We start from the raw sequence: 17702 nt of genomic DNA on the forward strand, positions 1-17702 counted from the left end.
ATCACTAGCACTGGAAATAAGGCTAGTTTTTGAGATGTGATGTAAGCATAAAATACGATTTTGAAGACTCAGTTGTAAAAAAAAAAATGTAAAATATCTCATTAATAATGTGAATACTATTAACCTTAAAATATTAATTTATATGACGTTGAAATGGTAGTTTTAGATATATTCAGTTAAATAAAACATATTAGTAAAATTAGTATTACCTGCTTTTTAAACACCTAAAAAATGTGGTTACTAGAAAATTCACATTTACATATGTGACTTGTATTTGGAGTTGCTTTATGTTTCTATCAAACAGCATTAGTTTAAACCATAAAATTATATAATTATTAGAAGACATGATGAACCAGAAACCTTTAAAAGCAGGGAAGGAGCACATCAGTATTCAATCAAGTCAACGTACGGCGAGACTTCAGAATGGAGACGCCATTGTGGAGTTAAAATCCACCACTGGACTCTGCAAGGAAGGTAGTGTGTGTGGGGTTGAGAGCAGAGGACTGCTGTGGAGCAGAGGCTGCTGAGGGGCCAGGGGAGCCACAGCTGGTGCGGGGGGTAGAGGCTGACCCTAGGGACCTCCTAACCCACCTCCATGCCACCCACCGGCCTCCAACATTCTCCTAACAACAAGTCAACTTATAATTCCTTCACTCAGTTCTCTCCAAGGCTGTCCCATCGCACTCGGAATAAGGGCCCCTGCAAGGTCTGGCCCTTGCTTCTCTGACCTCACCTTCTGCCACTCCAGCCACACTGAACTCTTTGTTTCAAGATGCTAGGCAGGAGTTGGCCCACGGTCTTTGCATTTGGGCTTCTCTCCCGTGGACCACCTTCCCTCTGATATCCAGGGATTTACTCTCTCATCTTCTCAGCCTTGGAGCAACTGTCCCTTTATTTACAGGGGTTGCCTGGAATACCCACCACCACACACCACCACTCCCTATGCCCACCCATTATCTTACTTTGCTTTCTCCACTGCACTAATTTCCACCTAAGGGAGAATTTTTTGGTTCCTCTTCCGTCACCACCATCAGGATTGCCAGATTTGGCAAACAAAAATACAAGACACCCAGCTAAAATTTAATTTCAGATAAACAACAAATAATTTTTAATTAAGTGTATCCCAAACATTGAATGGACATATCACATGAAAAATGATGGGTTGTTTATCTGAAATTCGAATTTGATTGAGCCTTCTGTATTTTACTTGGCGACCGGATTTCCCAGCCGCTCTCCACCACTAGAATACGAACTTTCCACACTGCCTAGAAACTGTACCTTAACACATAATAATTGTTCAGTACATCCATGTTGGAGGAATGGATGAACTCAGGAGACGCGAATACATTAAGCCTATATGAAAATGTGAAGCCCTTACAGGCCTAGTAAGAGGTGAAGACAGCAAGACTTTTCTGGTGGGAAACTGGAAAAGACCTATAAATCTGGTGGCAAGAGATGGCTCTTTGTCTGGACTATGGCGAAAGACAGCGGTGAGAAAAGAGACAGGGACGCAGGAAAAAGATGGGAGAGATGTTAACCCAGCAGTGACATGTCCATCTCCCGCAGGTCAGTCTGAAACTGAATCGAAAAGTAGAGGACTAGCCTGGGGTCAGTGAAGAGCGGGAGTTAGTGGAGGGGAGGAGTCCCGTAAAGGGCAGGATGCTGGGAATAAGCAGAACTTTCATTGTTGCCAAGGAAAAGCCCTGAGCCCCTCCAGGACTCTGTCAGGGCAAGAGTGGTCGCCTAGAGGACTGAAGGCTCCAACAGTTGTGCCTGTGGGTACAGAGACCAGGCCATTAGAAATATTTCTATCTATTCGGTTATCTCCCCTCTTGCATCTGCTCCTTCCCTCGCCCCATGTGTCTCAGTGAAGGGCAAGTAGTAGCTGGGGCAATGCTGGTTGTATAAATTATCACGTCATCTCAACTTTCCCAGAAAACTTACACGTGTCATCATTTACCTCATGAACTCATTCTAACAAAATTCTAACAAAATGCTTCTCCTTAAGCAGAAGCACTCACAAAATAGGGCAATATATATATATATATATATATTTTTTTTTTCTCTCTTTTTTTGGCTGCACTGCGTGGTACGCAGGATCTTAGTTCCCCGACCAGGGACTGAACCCATGCCCCCTGCAGTGGAAGTGCAGAGTCTTAATCACTGGACTGCCAGGGAAGTCCCAAGGGCAATATTTTAGTTGAAAGGAACCAAGCCAGCCATTCTTAATAGATGAAGAAACACATTCAGAAAGGGGAAGTACCTTTTCCAGAAGCAAAGAGCTGCAAAGAGGCAGATGTGAGATTAGAACCCAGGTCTTCCGATTCCCCATCTTGTGTTTCCTCTATCTGAGTAACTTGTGTCTAAAGAACTCATTCATATTTATTATGTTTCTTTTGTCTTTAATTTTTGCAAAAAATGACAAAGCTGCTTCAGGAAGCCTCCAGTCTAATCCCACGTTTTCTACTTCTGGTCCTGGGACACAGAGCTAATTGCTTGAGCTTCTGTGGGGCTCAGCTTTTGTTCTATGCAGTGTGTGGAGGGAGATTAAATGCTTACCCTCTCCCAGATCTAAAGGATTAAACTTTATTTTATTATTATTATTAGTTGTTGTTGGACTAAACATGTCAGTGGTGGCATAAAGAAAGATTCCTCAGACATCTGATTAAACTTGCCTCAAGTCCCGATTTCATCAGCTATGGAAGTCTAGGATTTGCTTTCCCACTACTCTGCTTGAGTCCTTACATCTGTATGTGTCATCTCTGTTTTGCCCCAGACCAATTCAGATGGGTCAGTTGGTTCTTCACCAGTTGCCTCAAGAAATTCACTCTCCTCAGGTCTTTTTTTTTTTTTTGACATGACTCATTTTATTTTATTTATTTATTTATTAATTTTTTTTTAACATCTTTATTGGAGTATAATTGCTTTACAACGGTGTGTTAGTTTCTGCTGTATAAAAAAGTGAATCAGTTACACATATACGTATGTCCCCATATCTCCTCCCTCTTGTGTCTCCCTCCCTCCCGCCCTCCCTATCCCACCCCTCTAGGTGGTCACAAAGCACCGAGCTGATCTCCCTGTGCTATGTGGCTGCTTCCCACTAGCTATCTACCTTACGTTTGGTAGTGTATATATATGTCCATGCCACTCTCTCACTTCGTCCCAGCTTACCCTTCCCCCTCTCCGTGTCCTCAAGTCCATTCTCTAGTAGGTCTGCATCTCCTCAGGTCTTTTGGGAGCTCAGGATTGAATACCTGGGGTTCCTGAAAGGTGTCCCATCACAGAGCACTCAGACTTTCCTCATCTCTCTGCCTTCTCCTCTCTCCCCCTTCCACCTCACCTTCCTCCTTCCTTCCCTCCTTCCTCAACCATCCTGGGAATTCAGCTTCACCCTCTCTTATGTGGAGCAATTCAGTAGTTTTTAGCTCCTACTTGCGTACTCAATGCCTAATGCTTCTTCTGTTTCTTTCCCGGAGGCAGAGGCTTTGTTACTTGGTGAAAGAGAAACAGAAAATTCTTTGAGCTTTCTGTTGAGTTGGTTGTGCACCAAAGAACCGGCATCCCTGTAGGGGAGTTTTGTCTCGTTTATCCAGTCAGCAAAGTCCCTCCCTAAAGTTAAAATCTCTTTGTCCACCTTGGTAATATGAATAATAGTAGAAAAGTAGACCCTTCTATCAGCCAGAAACTTAATGAAAATATTCTATTTCAGATAATTTACTGAAATGGGTCCTAAACTGATTAAAGTAATACCTAAACTAAACCTAATAACCAAACCTTCATTATGCTTTTTAAAAAAGTACAAATGTCTAAAATAAGAAAACATGATAGTTGTATCAATAGTGCTATAGTATGGACTATTTCAGAAATAAGTTTGTGGTTAACACTTTTATTCGCGTTTTTTGTACGGCTAACGTAGACAGAAATGTACAAGATATAATTTGAACAAAGAAATTCAAACGCAAAGAGATAGCTAAGAATTTAGGGGTCACAGAAAATAGCTAAGTTGAGTTTATTTGGATGAAATTTACAGGGGAGAAGAATGATCTGCCTTGAGCACACCCCTAAAATGTGAAGGTCTAGGGAGAAGTACACATGGGTGACCCCCCATCTCAACCCTCCCTGCTAATGTCTTCCCTTCTCTTCCCAGCCCCAGTTCTCTTATTCATCAAGAAGGGACTTTGGGGCTGCGTGTGGACACCACGGCCTGGAAGCTCTGCCCAGAGCTCCCCACCAATAGCTGCTCTAGGCCCCTCACAGGTGTCCAGGCGCACACGCCAGCTGTGTGGTTCACCCTTGGGAAAATGGACCTGGGGAAGAGGCCACTACGGGCAACGGAAGCAGACTCAGCACAATAGAAGCAGGAATTCTTGAGTCCTGGGTACCTGGGCTGTGATTTAGAGCAGGGATCTGGGCTTTGAGTGGGCATGTCTCCTTGGCCCTGTGGACTTTTCACCCCGTGGGGACGGACCCAACATAAGAGGGACAAAGGAGGGTGAAGAGAAACACTGCCTGGGTCTAAGGGAAACACTGTGCAGTATTCCCTTTTAAATAACTTATAAAAGGTGCAAAAGTCACCAAAAACCAGCCTGGGAACATGATGTCACAGTGTGGGGTGGGGGTCTCTTTTACGTGTATCAGAGACATTGTTCTCTGCGTGTACTCTTATGGAAAAGAAAGATTAAGAATAATGACATGTTTTAGGAAGACAAAATATCAAAATGGATGAAGGGGGTATGTGACCTGGAAGAGGTTGTTAGGACTGGGATAAGTCAGATACAACACACTTTGTTCAGCTCTCGTGTCTCACACGAATCTCTTCTAAATTAGATAATTAGTGTTTATTGCAACTTTGTGCATGACTAGGGCTGCTAGAAAAGGAACTGCAGTAGCAACAGCTAATCAGCATCTGATATTCCCCTAGTGCAGGAATGAGGAAGAGGCGGGGACTTCTGTGTATCCAATGACAAAGAAACTCAAAAGTGGTGTTGGATGTTTGGGGAAAGACTCTCATTCACTCTCTGGATGTAGATAGGAAAGAATGAAGCCGTAGGCATGACTGGCAGCCACCTTCCAACCAAGAGGAGAGTAGGAATTAGAGTGAAGGCAGCAACGTGAAAGAAAGAGTGACAAGATGGAAGAAATGGGTTTTTAGTGATGAGGTTTAGGTGCCAGGACAAAGCAAGGCTGAAGCCTGCATCAGTGCTGGACCTTCAAGTTACATGACCAATAAATACCTTTATTTTAAAAACTAGTTCTGTTAAGTATTCTTTGACTTGCAACATAACGTGCCCTTGATAATATACCCTTTTTTAAAGTTTAAAAACCCAGGTAATTTCTTCTTTCCTAAAGTATAGTTCCTAATAATAAATCTATGTATAGTCTGAATGATAAATTATTCTTTTCACTTGGAAGAGATGTGCCTAATTATTCATAGAAATGGTAATGGTTATGTCTTAATGGAAAAAACTCTAAAGATCAGTGAAAAGTAGTAGAAAGAGATAATAGTTCTTACTAACATTCACTTATACACCCAGGAGATTTCTGAGTCATGGAGTTCTTAATGCCCCCAATTCAAAGTGGAAAATAGTCTGCTCTTATTTAATAATGTTTTAAAATAAACAGTTAACATTCTATACTTCCTTCATTTTGTCCGATTAAATTTTGAGATGAAAAAACAAACAAAAAAAACAAACTTTGAGGTGAACATGACAATCTTCATTTGACAGATGAAGAAACTAAAGCTCAGAGGAGGAAAGGAACTTGTCCAAGATCATACATATACTGAACAGCAAAGATGGAATTTTCTGAATTTAAAATCCACACCCTTAACAGCTGGAGCCAACAAACTGGCTTTGAAGTTGAACTCTACCACAAACACCTCAGTGACCCTGGGAAAGATATCCTTTCTGCGCCTTGGTTTCCTCATTAATAAAATGGAGATAATAATAGTATTCACTTCATAGAATTGCTGTGAGGAATAAGTGAGGTAAACTTAGGACAGTGCCCGGCAGTTAGTAAATGCTAAATACATGTTAGTATTACATACTGCATTCTTCTATTCTCTGCATTGGGCAGAGAAGACAGAGAAGAAGATCCTGAAAGAAATTCAATTTCTCCTAAATTAACCCCACTGATGCTGTTTCATAATTGGGTAATGGTTCCTATGCCCTTGGCAATGTGGCCTAGTATCAAAGAGATGGAATTGGGTAAATGTTAAGCTGTTATGATCGTCACAATAAGTTATTTCATTGCAGCCTTATTTTTAATGCAAATTTCAAAATCAAGAATGTCATTCAGAGATCAGATCTAATGATACAAGAACAGGCTCTGTGATTTATACTGACTTACTATTTTAGTGGTAAGAAACTTGGAAAAAAAGTAGTCCAAGATGAATACAAAAACCCTAAAGTGGTTAATAATATGGTGTTTTAGGAACAAAATTCTAAGACCAAGGTTGTCTAACTTGAGCTGTAAGTACTGCAACGTAGTGATATTTTCTCTTCCCTTTACCAACTGCTGTTCACTGTTTGAGTTGCACCTAAAGTCGCCTATTCAGGGAAGCACTACTTGACCCTTTTGCACCAAGCCAGGCTGTCCTGTGCTCCTCCGCTGTAGTACTTAACAGCATTGTCATTTAACAGATCTTTAGTATAACTTCATATAATGTCCTTATTCACCATAGGCTGAAATTCCATGAGGCAGAGACAGCATTAATGTCCGTGCTCGGATGCTGCCTTGTACTTAGTAGTAAAGGCTGAAAAAGATTTGTCGAATGGAAGATTGAAGGAATTGGTAAATAAATCAATGAAAACGTTTAAGGTAAGTTTTTTAAAAAAATCACCAGATTATATATGCAGTTTAATCAGATCTGGTAAATAATATTTTGGTGATCTCATCTATAAAATATAGTGTCTTTTCAACTAAAATGGAAAATAAGTGGACTTGATGATGTCATAATTCATTCAAACACATCTCCCTTGTTGTTGCTTTGTTTTGCAACAGTCTGTGATCAGCTTTCCTTCCTCTCACACCCCTTCCCCCACCAATACCATTTCCTCAACTATTTAGTCTTCCCTCTCCCAATATTACCCTTTAGCAGAATGATAACTAGTATTAACTTTTATAGTAACATGCCTAAATGAAGTCGGGGGAAAGTGTTTTTTTTAAAAAAAATTACTATAATTGCTTTATTTCAAGCCAGCATTACAGTACTTCTTTCAAGCAACTTTTTATCCCCTTGTAAAAGAACTTAAAATTAATTATATAAAGAATAGAAATAGCTTTTGTTTCACTTAACAAGTAAAATTGAGTGAAAAGTCCCTTTAAGAGTAAGCTCGTATATAAAAATGCCCGAGAATATATGTATAGAACTCAGGGATGATGTGATTTTACTATATGAAAGATCCTGTATATGAATTGCCAACAGGCACATGAAAAGATGCTCAATCATCAGGGAAATGCAAATCAAAACCACAATGAGATATCGCATCACACCTGTCAGAACGGCCATCTTCAAAAAAGACACAAGATAACAAAAGCTCATGAGGATGTGGAGAAAAGAGAACACTTGTGCACTGTTGGTGGGACTGTAAATTGGTGCATCCACTATGGAAAACAGTATGGAGGATCCTCAAAGAATTAAAAATAGAACTACCACATGATTCAGCAATTTCACTTCAGGGAATATATACAAAGGAAATGAAAACACTAAATTAAAAAGATACCGGCACCCCATGTTCACAGTAACATTACTTACAATAGCCAAAACATGGAAACAACCCTAGTGTCCATCCACAGATGAATGGATAAAGAAGTTATGGTGTATATACATACACAATGGAATATTGTTCAGCCATAATAAATGAGGACATACTGCCATTTGTGACAACATGGATGGACGTTTAGGGCATTATGTTAAGTGAAATAAGTCAGACAGAGAAAGACAAAAATACTTTATGATCTCAACTCTATGTGGAATCTAAAAAAACAAACAAACACAAACAACAAAAAAACAAACTCACAGAAAAAGATCAGATTTGTAGTTCCCAGAGGTTGGGGCTTGGAGGTTTTGGGTAGAGTAGGAATTGATAGAAGGTGACCACTTCAGGAAGGTGACCTTCCCCAAAGGTACAAACTTCGGATTATAAGATGCTAAAGATGTAATGTACAACATGATAACTATAGTTACCATTGTTATATGATGTATATGAAAGTTAAGAGAGTAATCCTAAGAGTTCTCATTATAAGGAGAAGCTTTTTTCTTTTTCTTCCATTTCTTTTTATTGTTATCTATATGAGATGGTGAATGTTAACTGAACTTATTGTGGTAGTCATATCACTATATGTGTAAGTCAAACCTTTATGCTATATACCTAAAAATCATACAGTGATATATGCCAATTATATTTCAATAAAACTGGAAAAAAGAGAAATATCCTGTAATAGGAAAGTGATGATGTTTCTTCAAGAAGATAGAAAGCATCCTATTGTCATAGTTACCAGAGAAAACACAGTCATGTATTCTTAGAATTCTAATGCACATAGTCACTAACTTCAAAAGGCAGAAAAATTAATAAAAATAATTTAACTCTCAACTTTAATCTGCAAAGTATTAAATTGCTGTAAGACAATTTCCCTAAACTATTAATTAATCTGGAATCAAACATCAATCCCTTCATTTACTCGCTATATCTTTTCTTAAAGTCTAAAATTGGAAAGTTATAAATATATTGGGTAATAGATCACTGGGTAAATTTATGCTACCTAGTCAGGATATAATCAGAACTACAACATAGTTAAATCCTTCAGGAATTTAATTCAGACATTTTAATGATAAAGTCAAAGGTAGCAAAAGAAAAGAGTTCATTTAGTGGTTACAGAAAGTGAATAAGGGATAAAAAATATTGAGTTCATTGTATATAGCTCACTGTATAGACTTGAATCAACAGCTTGACCTTTGGAAGTCTGAGAGCTTCCATTTATCTGCTCTCTAAATATACTTACAATAAAAATGCCATTAGAAGTATGCTGTGAGGATTAATGTCAGTGGAGAACTGTGAGACTCATGGATAAGAGATGAAAAGGAACTCTTAATACCATAGCTATAAACTAATTAAATTTTAATGTTAGTTAAAAATCATACAGCTATCTGGGATAGATTCAAGATGATACACTAATATCAATATTTTATTTATATTGTATTTTGAAGTTTTAAATATAATAAACTATAGAAAGTATTTGAAAAATACATGAAACAAGATCATGCGATATTTATCTTTGGCTTTGGAAGCAAAACTATGACTCTGGATCCTCAGAAAAATTCTAGCTTGCTTAGACAAAATAATTTGCTTTTAATCCTGAAACTCTTTAACATTAATTTTACTGTAACAGAGACAAGGATGTGAGAGCTGCACAAAGTAGACCTTTAATGTGCCCTATCATTATCCCCAGATCTTTTCTCCTATGGCATTTGCACAGTGCTGGGCACTGCTTGCTATTCAAATATATTGTCATAATGATGATTTATTCTTATGTATGCCAATTAAAGTGAAAATGTGAAAAGAGTAGAAAAAAAAGCAATGTTCTAATAACACCTATTAAGAGTTGATATATAGATATACAGATATATATATATATACCTATATATATTTAAATATATATAATATATAAATATATATACAAACACAAATTATATACATAATGCATATATAAATATATAGAGAAACAAAAATTACAGACAGCAATTTATTTTGTCAAAGGGTTCTTTAGTCTAAAAAATGCTTCTACCACAAAATAATTTTAAAGCCCACTTCTCCAGTATCTAAGTAGGGTTTAATTGACAAATATTCAGATATACATCTCTTCATATATGCATGTATGTGTGTGTGTGTGTGAGAGAGAGAAAGAGAGAGAGAGAGAGAGAGAGAGAGAGAGAGAGAGAGAATGAAGGGGCACAAATAAAATGTTGATAATATCTCCGAACCAACAAGATCTGTTCATGAGAATTACAGAAATTTTTGTGCCCAGTGCAATTAGCCAGAAGCAAAGAAGGCAACAGTTTACTTTTTTAGGTGAGACCTAGCATTACATTTACCCTAACTGCTTTGGCTATTGGGAGGAAGTCCAAATTATGGAAACAACTGCTTTCAGAACTGGAGACAGACGATGCTAGAAGCTGGTTGAATTGGAAAAGAGACTTGGGTGACTTTTTGTGGATGCACAGTATCTCTTAGAGACTTAGAGATAAATTAGTACAGCCCCTTCTCTCATTCTGCAAATGGAGCCGCCTGGAGCCTAGAGAGGAAGAGGAACTTTGAAAGTGGAAGAGCACAGAATATCTCAACTCCAGGTCAGCGCTCCTACACGACCCCACACCGGTGACTGAGCTTTCGAAATAATGTGAGATGTCTTCCTCTTTCTCTTTCCCTTATCTATAGTATTTGTATTCCAACTACTGGGAATGGGGTGCATCAGTGGAGAAAGAGTCAGGGGAGACAGAAATATTTTATCTTCATGTGTGACTTTGCATCTTCATTTTCTTCCCATCATAAATTCAACTGGCTTCACTTCCTTCTTGAGGGTAAGCCTAGGGCTCATTTGTTGAAATTCTTGAAGTGTGATACTACTACAGATACTTGATAATATTTATTGAGCCCCTACTACATTATGTTCAGTTAGATACATTATCTAGTTAATACTGCAAAGTCTATATTAATATGTTACACTGGAGCCTTAGAAACATTTAAGTAACCTGCCCAAAGAAGGACAAGGACTTGAAGCCTTCTCTCTCGGACTGCAAGGACCACATACCACACCACCTCCCACTTTTCAGAGAAGGGTGCTTAGTAGCTCTTGATAGATTGTGATGCCAGAAGGGGCTAGATTGGAGTTGAATGCCACGTTACTGCTCATGTAAGTCTTTTTTCCCAGTACGATCTGAAGAACTGGAGGACCATTACACAAATAAGAAATATTCAGATTAGCAATCAAGTTGACCAAAATTTAAAGAAAAATAATGTAAAAAAAAATGTCATCATCAAGTTATCGGCCAAAGCCAATCACCAATTTTGTCAATCTGAATGGATGGGAAATATTTTAGGGGTAGACTAACAAAATATTTGCTTAAACCAGTTTCTTTGTTTTTACAAGAGAGAAATCTTTTGATTTTCTAGTTGTTATGTGCCATGTTCCTGATGGCTTAGAAATCATATTGATCCTTAACCATTACTTGAAAATGATCTTCTAAGCATCAAAAGTACTTCTTTGGAAAAAGTGAAATTGTGATGTGCAAAAAATTTTTTTTCTTAAGACAGTTTAAGGACATCGAGGTGCTTTAAAAAATGATTAATGTCATTGTAAGCTCTCTTTCTGGAAAATAAATTCTAGAGAACCAAGATACATTTCATAGCTTTAAGTATAGAATTATTACTCCACTTTCAACTTTGTTTTTACTGTCTAAATGATCTGCTTTTCCAGTGGACTCATGTTTTTGCACCTTATTGTCCTAAAGATGATGTAACAAGTATTACAAATGTTAGATAATGGCTAGGATTAACACAAAGTTTTAGTTAAGTTCTATGGAATAGGAAAAAAAAATCCTGAACTACACTTTGCTGATACCTTCATAAAAGTATGAAATCATTTAGCTTCCCTAGGTTTTACAGAAAACACTTTAAAAATGCTATAAAGATGTATAACAAGACATAAAACTGCAAATATTAACTGTGTATTTCCTTGAAATATAAGTTAAACTTGGTGAGTAGGACAAGAAAATGTCACATTCTTTTCTTTTGCTAAGGAAATTGCATATTTCCTTTGCAAAAATAAAGAATATGCAGTCTTCATAAGCATATATGTGACAGTTTTAAAGTTGTTTTGTTTCAGGCTAAAGGTTTCTATGAATTTTCATGATTGTCTCAAAGTTGGAAAAAGAAAAGAAACAAAGAGAAAGCAAAACATTAACCTTAGGCATACAAGTTTTGTTTTTCACCAAATGTTAAAAACAGCATTTATGTTATATGCATATTTTGTCCTTTCTAAATATTATCTTGAGTTACACAATTTTCAAATTCTTCATAGAATGATTACACTTTCAAATTTTGCTTATGTATCCCTCCGTAAGCTGCAATATTCTAAATAGAAAGTTAATCTTCTGTCTTTACCAGGATTTGTGAAGCAAATGGATATACATTTTACCAAGTGGAAAATAGGGCTGTGACATGGGCATTTAACTACTGATGAGAGCCCATATTTGATTTGGGGACCACAGGCTACCATAAGATTTGGTTGACAACACTAATTTCACTTGGGAATCGAGAAATTCTGGAAAAAGAGAGTCTCTTAAAACATAGGTCAAGGGACTTCCCTGGTGGCGCAGTGGTTAAGAATCCACCTGCCAATGCAGGGGACACGAGTTCGAGCCCTGGTCTAGGAAGGTCCCACACGCCGCAGAACAACAAAGCCTGTGTGCCACAACTACTAAGCCTGTGCTCTAGAGCCCGCGAGCCACAACTACTGAGCCTGCGCTCTAGAGCCCGCGAGCCACAACTACTGAAGCCCACACACCTAGAGCCCGTGCTCCACCACAAGAGAAGTCACGGCAATGAGAAGCCCGCGCACCGCAACAAAGAGTAGCCGCCGCTCGCTGCAACTAGAGAAAGCCTGCGGGCAGCAACGAAGACCCAACGCAGCCAAAAATAAATAAAAATTAAAAAAAACCAAAAACGTAGGTCAATCAAATTTCCAGAACTTCACTAAAATGAGATGAAGGAGAAGTTTAATAGTAATATCAAACATGGTCATTATGTCTATTTCCTCATTAAGCCTCACATTAACCTTATTAGGTAGGAATTGCTACTGTCTCCCTTTTACAAATGAGGAAACTGAGGCCAGAGAATTCAAGGACTTTGCCAAAATTCACACAGTCTCTAAGTGGCAGACCCATGTTCTTAGCCACTCAGTAGGTTTTAAATTGTTATTGTTTATGTCTCATTGGAGAAGAAAATGTGGACAACATGGGAGAGGTCACAAGGAAGTCTGTAAGGGTTGGGCTCCTTATGATTTCAGAACTCAATTCAGAGTGCATGGATTTAAAGTCCTCTGGGAAGACAAGCTGATGAGTCCCAGGATTTCAAAGGGCCAGTTCAAAAGCTCTGAGGGAGACAGGACAGTCCCTAGCTCAGCTCTTTGGCTCCTGGTAGATGGGCCCAGGTAGCGGCTTTGGTAGCCACCACAATGGCTTTCCTGGTCTCTGTAAAGGTTCCAGATTGAAGAGAAACTCAGCAGTGTTGAGGAGCACAGAATATCAGGCCCACCTGTGGGATACAGCTAGATGCTTCGTCCAGCTGCAAGTATGTTGCAGGAATAAATGTACACAGGCACATAGATATGTCTATGTAGAGCTGTGGGTTCTTTTTTCCTTACATTTTTTCCCTTCATTATTAACAGTACAATAAAGAGCTTAGCAAGTCTAACTCCTAATTTTGCTTAACAGTAAAAACAGCTTGCTTCTGAATTCACAAGATTCCAATAGGGTCCCTCTGTAGGAATAACTTTTGTTAATGAAAGAAATAATGTATATTAGCCTGCTATAACAAGAATAAACCAGAGTGCATTTTATCACAATTAATGTTAAACACAGCATGTTTTGTACTCCAAATATATTTATGAGAAACATATAGTTGTGTCTCATACATATCAAAATAAAATAAAATAAAAATAAAAGAGTTTCTGGCTATTTAGTACACTAGTTTAAAAATTAAACTAATTTGATCATCTGCCCCATAATATTCCTATATTTCAAAAGTATATGTAATCTTTTTATGAGCACATAAACTTATTACCAACATTACTGACTAGAAAAACTTTGTGATTTTAATCCTCCCCAAATGATCAAAAGTAGTATATTCTATAGAACTCACCTTTTGCCCATTCATCCCTGGAATTCCGGGTGCTCCAACAGAACCCTAAGGAGACACATGATTGAAATAAATTGATATCATAATCACAAAATATTTCAATTCTAAATTTATATTGTATTAGATATGTCAGCCATAACTTTACCTTGCTAAAAACATGTCTGGGAGGCTGTTTTTCAGATCTTATCTACTGTGTTCAGATATACAATAATGTAAACACATTCATCAAGCTTTTCCAAAAACCATTAAGTTAAATTTAACCACGTTTGTAAATATCTACTTAATGCTAATAAGATTTTAAAGAAATTCACATCATAAATTGAGTTTTAGAGCTATCAGAAGGCCACATAGCTCTAAATTTGGGTGCTTTTAATAAACACGGCATGGACATATATACACTACCAAATGTAAAATAGATAGCTAGTGGGAAGCAGCCGCACAGCACAGGGAGATCAGCTCGGTGCTTTGTGTCCACCTAGAGGGGTGGGATAGGGAGGGTGGGAGGGAGACCCAAGAGGGAGGAGACATGGGGATGTATGTATATGTATAGCTGAGTCACTTTGTTATACAGTAGAAACTAACACACCATTGTAAAGCAATTATACTCCAATAAAGATGTTATAAATAAATAAATAAATATGTAAACACACATACACACACACACACACACAAAAGAATTAAACTTGCCGGGGCTTCCCTGGTGGCGCAGTGGATAAGACTCTGCGCTTCCAATGCAGGGAGACCGGCTTTGATCCCAGGTCAGGGAACTAGATCCCATATGCATGCTGCAACTATGAGTTTGCATGCTGCAACTAAGGAGCCTGCCTTTCACAACCAAGGAGCCCTGGAGCCACAACTAAGGAGCCCACCTGCTGCAGCTAAGACCCAGCGCAACCAAATAAATAAATATTTTTTAAAAAAGAATTAAATATGCTTAGTTTCATCTGGAAAAAGCCTAGCAGTAGCAGTAACTCCTGAATTTCATGAAATTAAATAACATAAAATGAAAGGTAATTAAAATAACACCCACTTGCTCCACAGTTAGACAAATAAGGGACCCATGTTGTAAACTCAAATTTGTTGTATTTGAAAGCATTTCCCTGAGACTCTCAGGGAGTGTGTTTAAACCACATGAGTGTGAATACATCTTCCAAAGTAGACTAGAAAGGATGTTGCAAATGGTAAACACCAGCTAGGAACAACACAACTTCTACACATAAAATATTATCTTAAGTGTGTGTGTGTGTGTGTGTGTGTGTGTATGTGCACGCACACTTGGAAGTGTGCACACATGCACTGGGGTGATTACAATGATTGGACATAGGTAGTTGAACTGAGAATCAGAAAGCTAATTACTACCTGAGAAAATCTGACATTTAACTGGATACAGAAACATTAACAAATGTTTTCAAATAGTGATTTCCCTTCACACACCTTCCTTTGAGGCTCTGTAGAAACCATTTTTAAATAAGATGTGCTTATTTTTTGTTTAGCACTAGAAAACAGATTTTTCTTAGTAGCTGTATAATATTAAATTTCTTTAAGAATAATGGAAAAAAATTAAAATAGTAATTATAGATCTAAAACTGCTCTAAAAAATAAAGTTTATTAAAAATATAGTCATTACATGCAAAACAAATTGAGATAGCAAGTTCCTTAGTGCTTTCTTCGTGATTATATTGAGTGCCTCATTAAAGGACTTCCCGAAGCCTGAGGCAGTAATTTCATCCTGGTCGCATGTGGATTAGGGTAGCTTTACAATTTCACACCATACTTAATAGAGACATTATTGCTAAGGACAAATTGTTCCTATACACAAGTTGTCTCACAACGCATTGGCTTTTACTTGGTTTGTGGGATTATGTTTCAACAGATGCCACATGCCCAAGCTTGGGGGATAAAACATCTCTAACTTTGATGGATTCCAAAGATAAAGAATAATCACTTTTCCACCTGTTGTAATACAATTATTTTCTTTAGTTTTCTGCAGGTTAAATATCCTTTTTTGTCATCTTTATGGGGTGGGACGTGTGATGGGGAATGGGGACTTAGTGATATTTTATTGGCAAAGGGCCATCTACCTGCTACTGATGTAGTGATGTAATTTTAGAAGTGCTAGACTTTCTCCATCAGAATGTAAAGGGTCAATTCTGACGGCTCTGGAAAACGTTGAAATGACAGTCAGGAAGCCAGTTTTTGGGCTACCTCAGCAAAGGAAGACACTAGTGGACCACTTAAATATAGCCACCAAGCAACAAGAATACCCTTTGTTCTGGTCTAACAGTCATTTAACAATCACATATTTGTGCAAGACCACGCAATTAATTTGCAATGCCTTATGACCCTTCACAGTCTAAGTTTTCTCATGATGTTTTACAAGGATTTGAATTAAAACCTCAATAACCTACAAGTTTGGCAAACAGCTTAAAAAGAGTCTGCTCTGGATCTATTGACTTTTCTATAATGGAGTCGATTAGAAATCGAATGGCTAACATTACATGACTGTATTTTTAGAAAGCAGAATGCACAAACCAGACTGCTTTGGCATGACTTACAGTAGCTAATTCCATTCACTTCTCTGACTAGCCATTAGGCGATGGGAGTATAATTACCTTCACAGTATTTTTTATACTCTACCTTTTGTCCTGGAGACCCCAGAGGACCCTAGGAAAAGAAAAACAATTCAATAAACATAATATCGCAACCATTTAAACTTAAATGACTGATTAAAACTGTCCTATTCTGTAAGGTTCTATTGATATTTGTCATGCTGAAATATGGTGATGTTTTATACATCAAGGAAAATGAAAATTTTCGGTTGGAAGTGCACAATGGGTCTTTTCTTCTCTCTTGTTCTCTTTTGAAGAACATTAAGCATATGCAGTAGGATTCTGATTTTTTTCCTTTAAAAAAAAGGGTCACAACATTGTAAATCAACTATATTTCAACTAAAACGAAACAGAAAGAATCTTTGCCATTCCAGCGCATCTGTTTCTTCAGATACCTGCAAATCTATCACATCAGTCTCATATAGAAGGCTGGAGATGTTGCTACTAGAAGCACTTAAAATACAACGCAGTTCTCAGCACACTGACACGTTCTATGACTTCTGCATCTGCAAAACTTCAGGAAGCAGATTTGCAAAGGAAATCATTGAATGGCATTACAAAGAAACATGTTTTGCTCTATTCTTCCTCTTATGAAATGTGGCCAACTGACCTGCCCAAAAACTTGTTTACAAACTAGGCGATGCCAAGGTCAGTTGTGGCATGTAGTGTGCACCAGAAAAGGGAACAAAAGATGCTGTCAGCTGTTGCATAAACTGTGACACTGGGGCAGGGGAGGAGAGGAGAAGAAATATAATATTTAGGAAGACGAATGGGAATATTTACATTTAAAATGGAAATGTGGCAGTTCTGAGATTTAGCAATTTTTTGACCACAAAGTCAGTGTTGGAATTCTGTTGGCTTTATTTAGAGCGAGGCATGCTTTGGGATGGTAGAAAAGAGCACAAAGAGAGCTGTAATTCTGACTTTTGATGTCTCTTTTTAAATAAAAATATTAAGCACTTTTCTTCCAATTCTTTCAAAAATACTTTTAATTTCAGTATATTTTAACAAAGTTTTAGGTACTCTATCATTCCATGTAAAAAGCTCTTTATTCCATTACATTAAACTAACGGCTAGCTTATTTTTAATGTGTGACATTTCAGTTAATCAGCATCTTACATTCAGACTATAACATTAAAAAAGGACTAGAGTGGTAATCAGAGGAAGAATTGGTCAT

At 37.7% G+C, this 17702-nt stretch overlaps 1 protein-coding gene across 1 annotated transcript in view; it reads right to left on the reverse strand.

Moving 5' to 3' along the window:
• Positions 1-17702, reverse strand: part of COL25A1 (collagen type XXV alpha 1 chain) — a 452466-nt gene that overhangs the window by 78250 nt on the left and 356514 nt on the right. Inside the window, exons 11-12 of the mRNA XM_060147387.1 lie at positions 16554-16580; positions 13920-13964 (exon numbers count right to left, since the gene is read on the reverse strand). Of these exons, the coding sequence (XP_060003370.1) occupies positions 13920-13964; positions 16554-16580 (72 nt within the window). The remainder of the gene's footprint in view (positions 1-13919; positions 13965-16553; positions 16581-17702) is intronic.

This window comes from Lagenorhynchus albirostris, chromosome 4 (genome assembly GCF_949774975.1).
Source record: "Lagenorhynchus albirostris chromosome 4, mLagAlb1.1, whole genome shotgun sequence".
NCBI lineage: Eukaryota > Metazoa > Chordata > Mammalia > Artiodactyla > Delphinidae > Lagenorhynchus > Lagenorhynchus albirostris.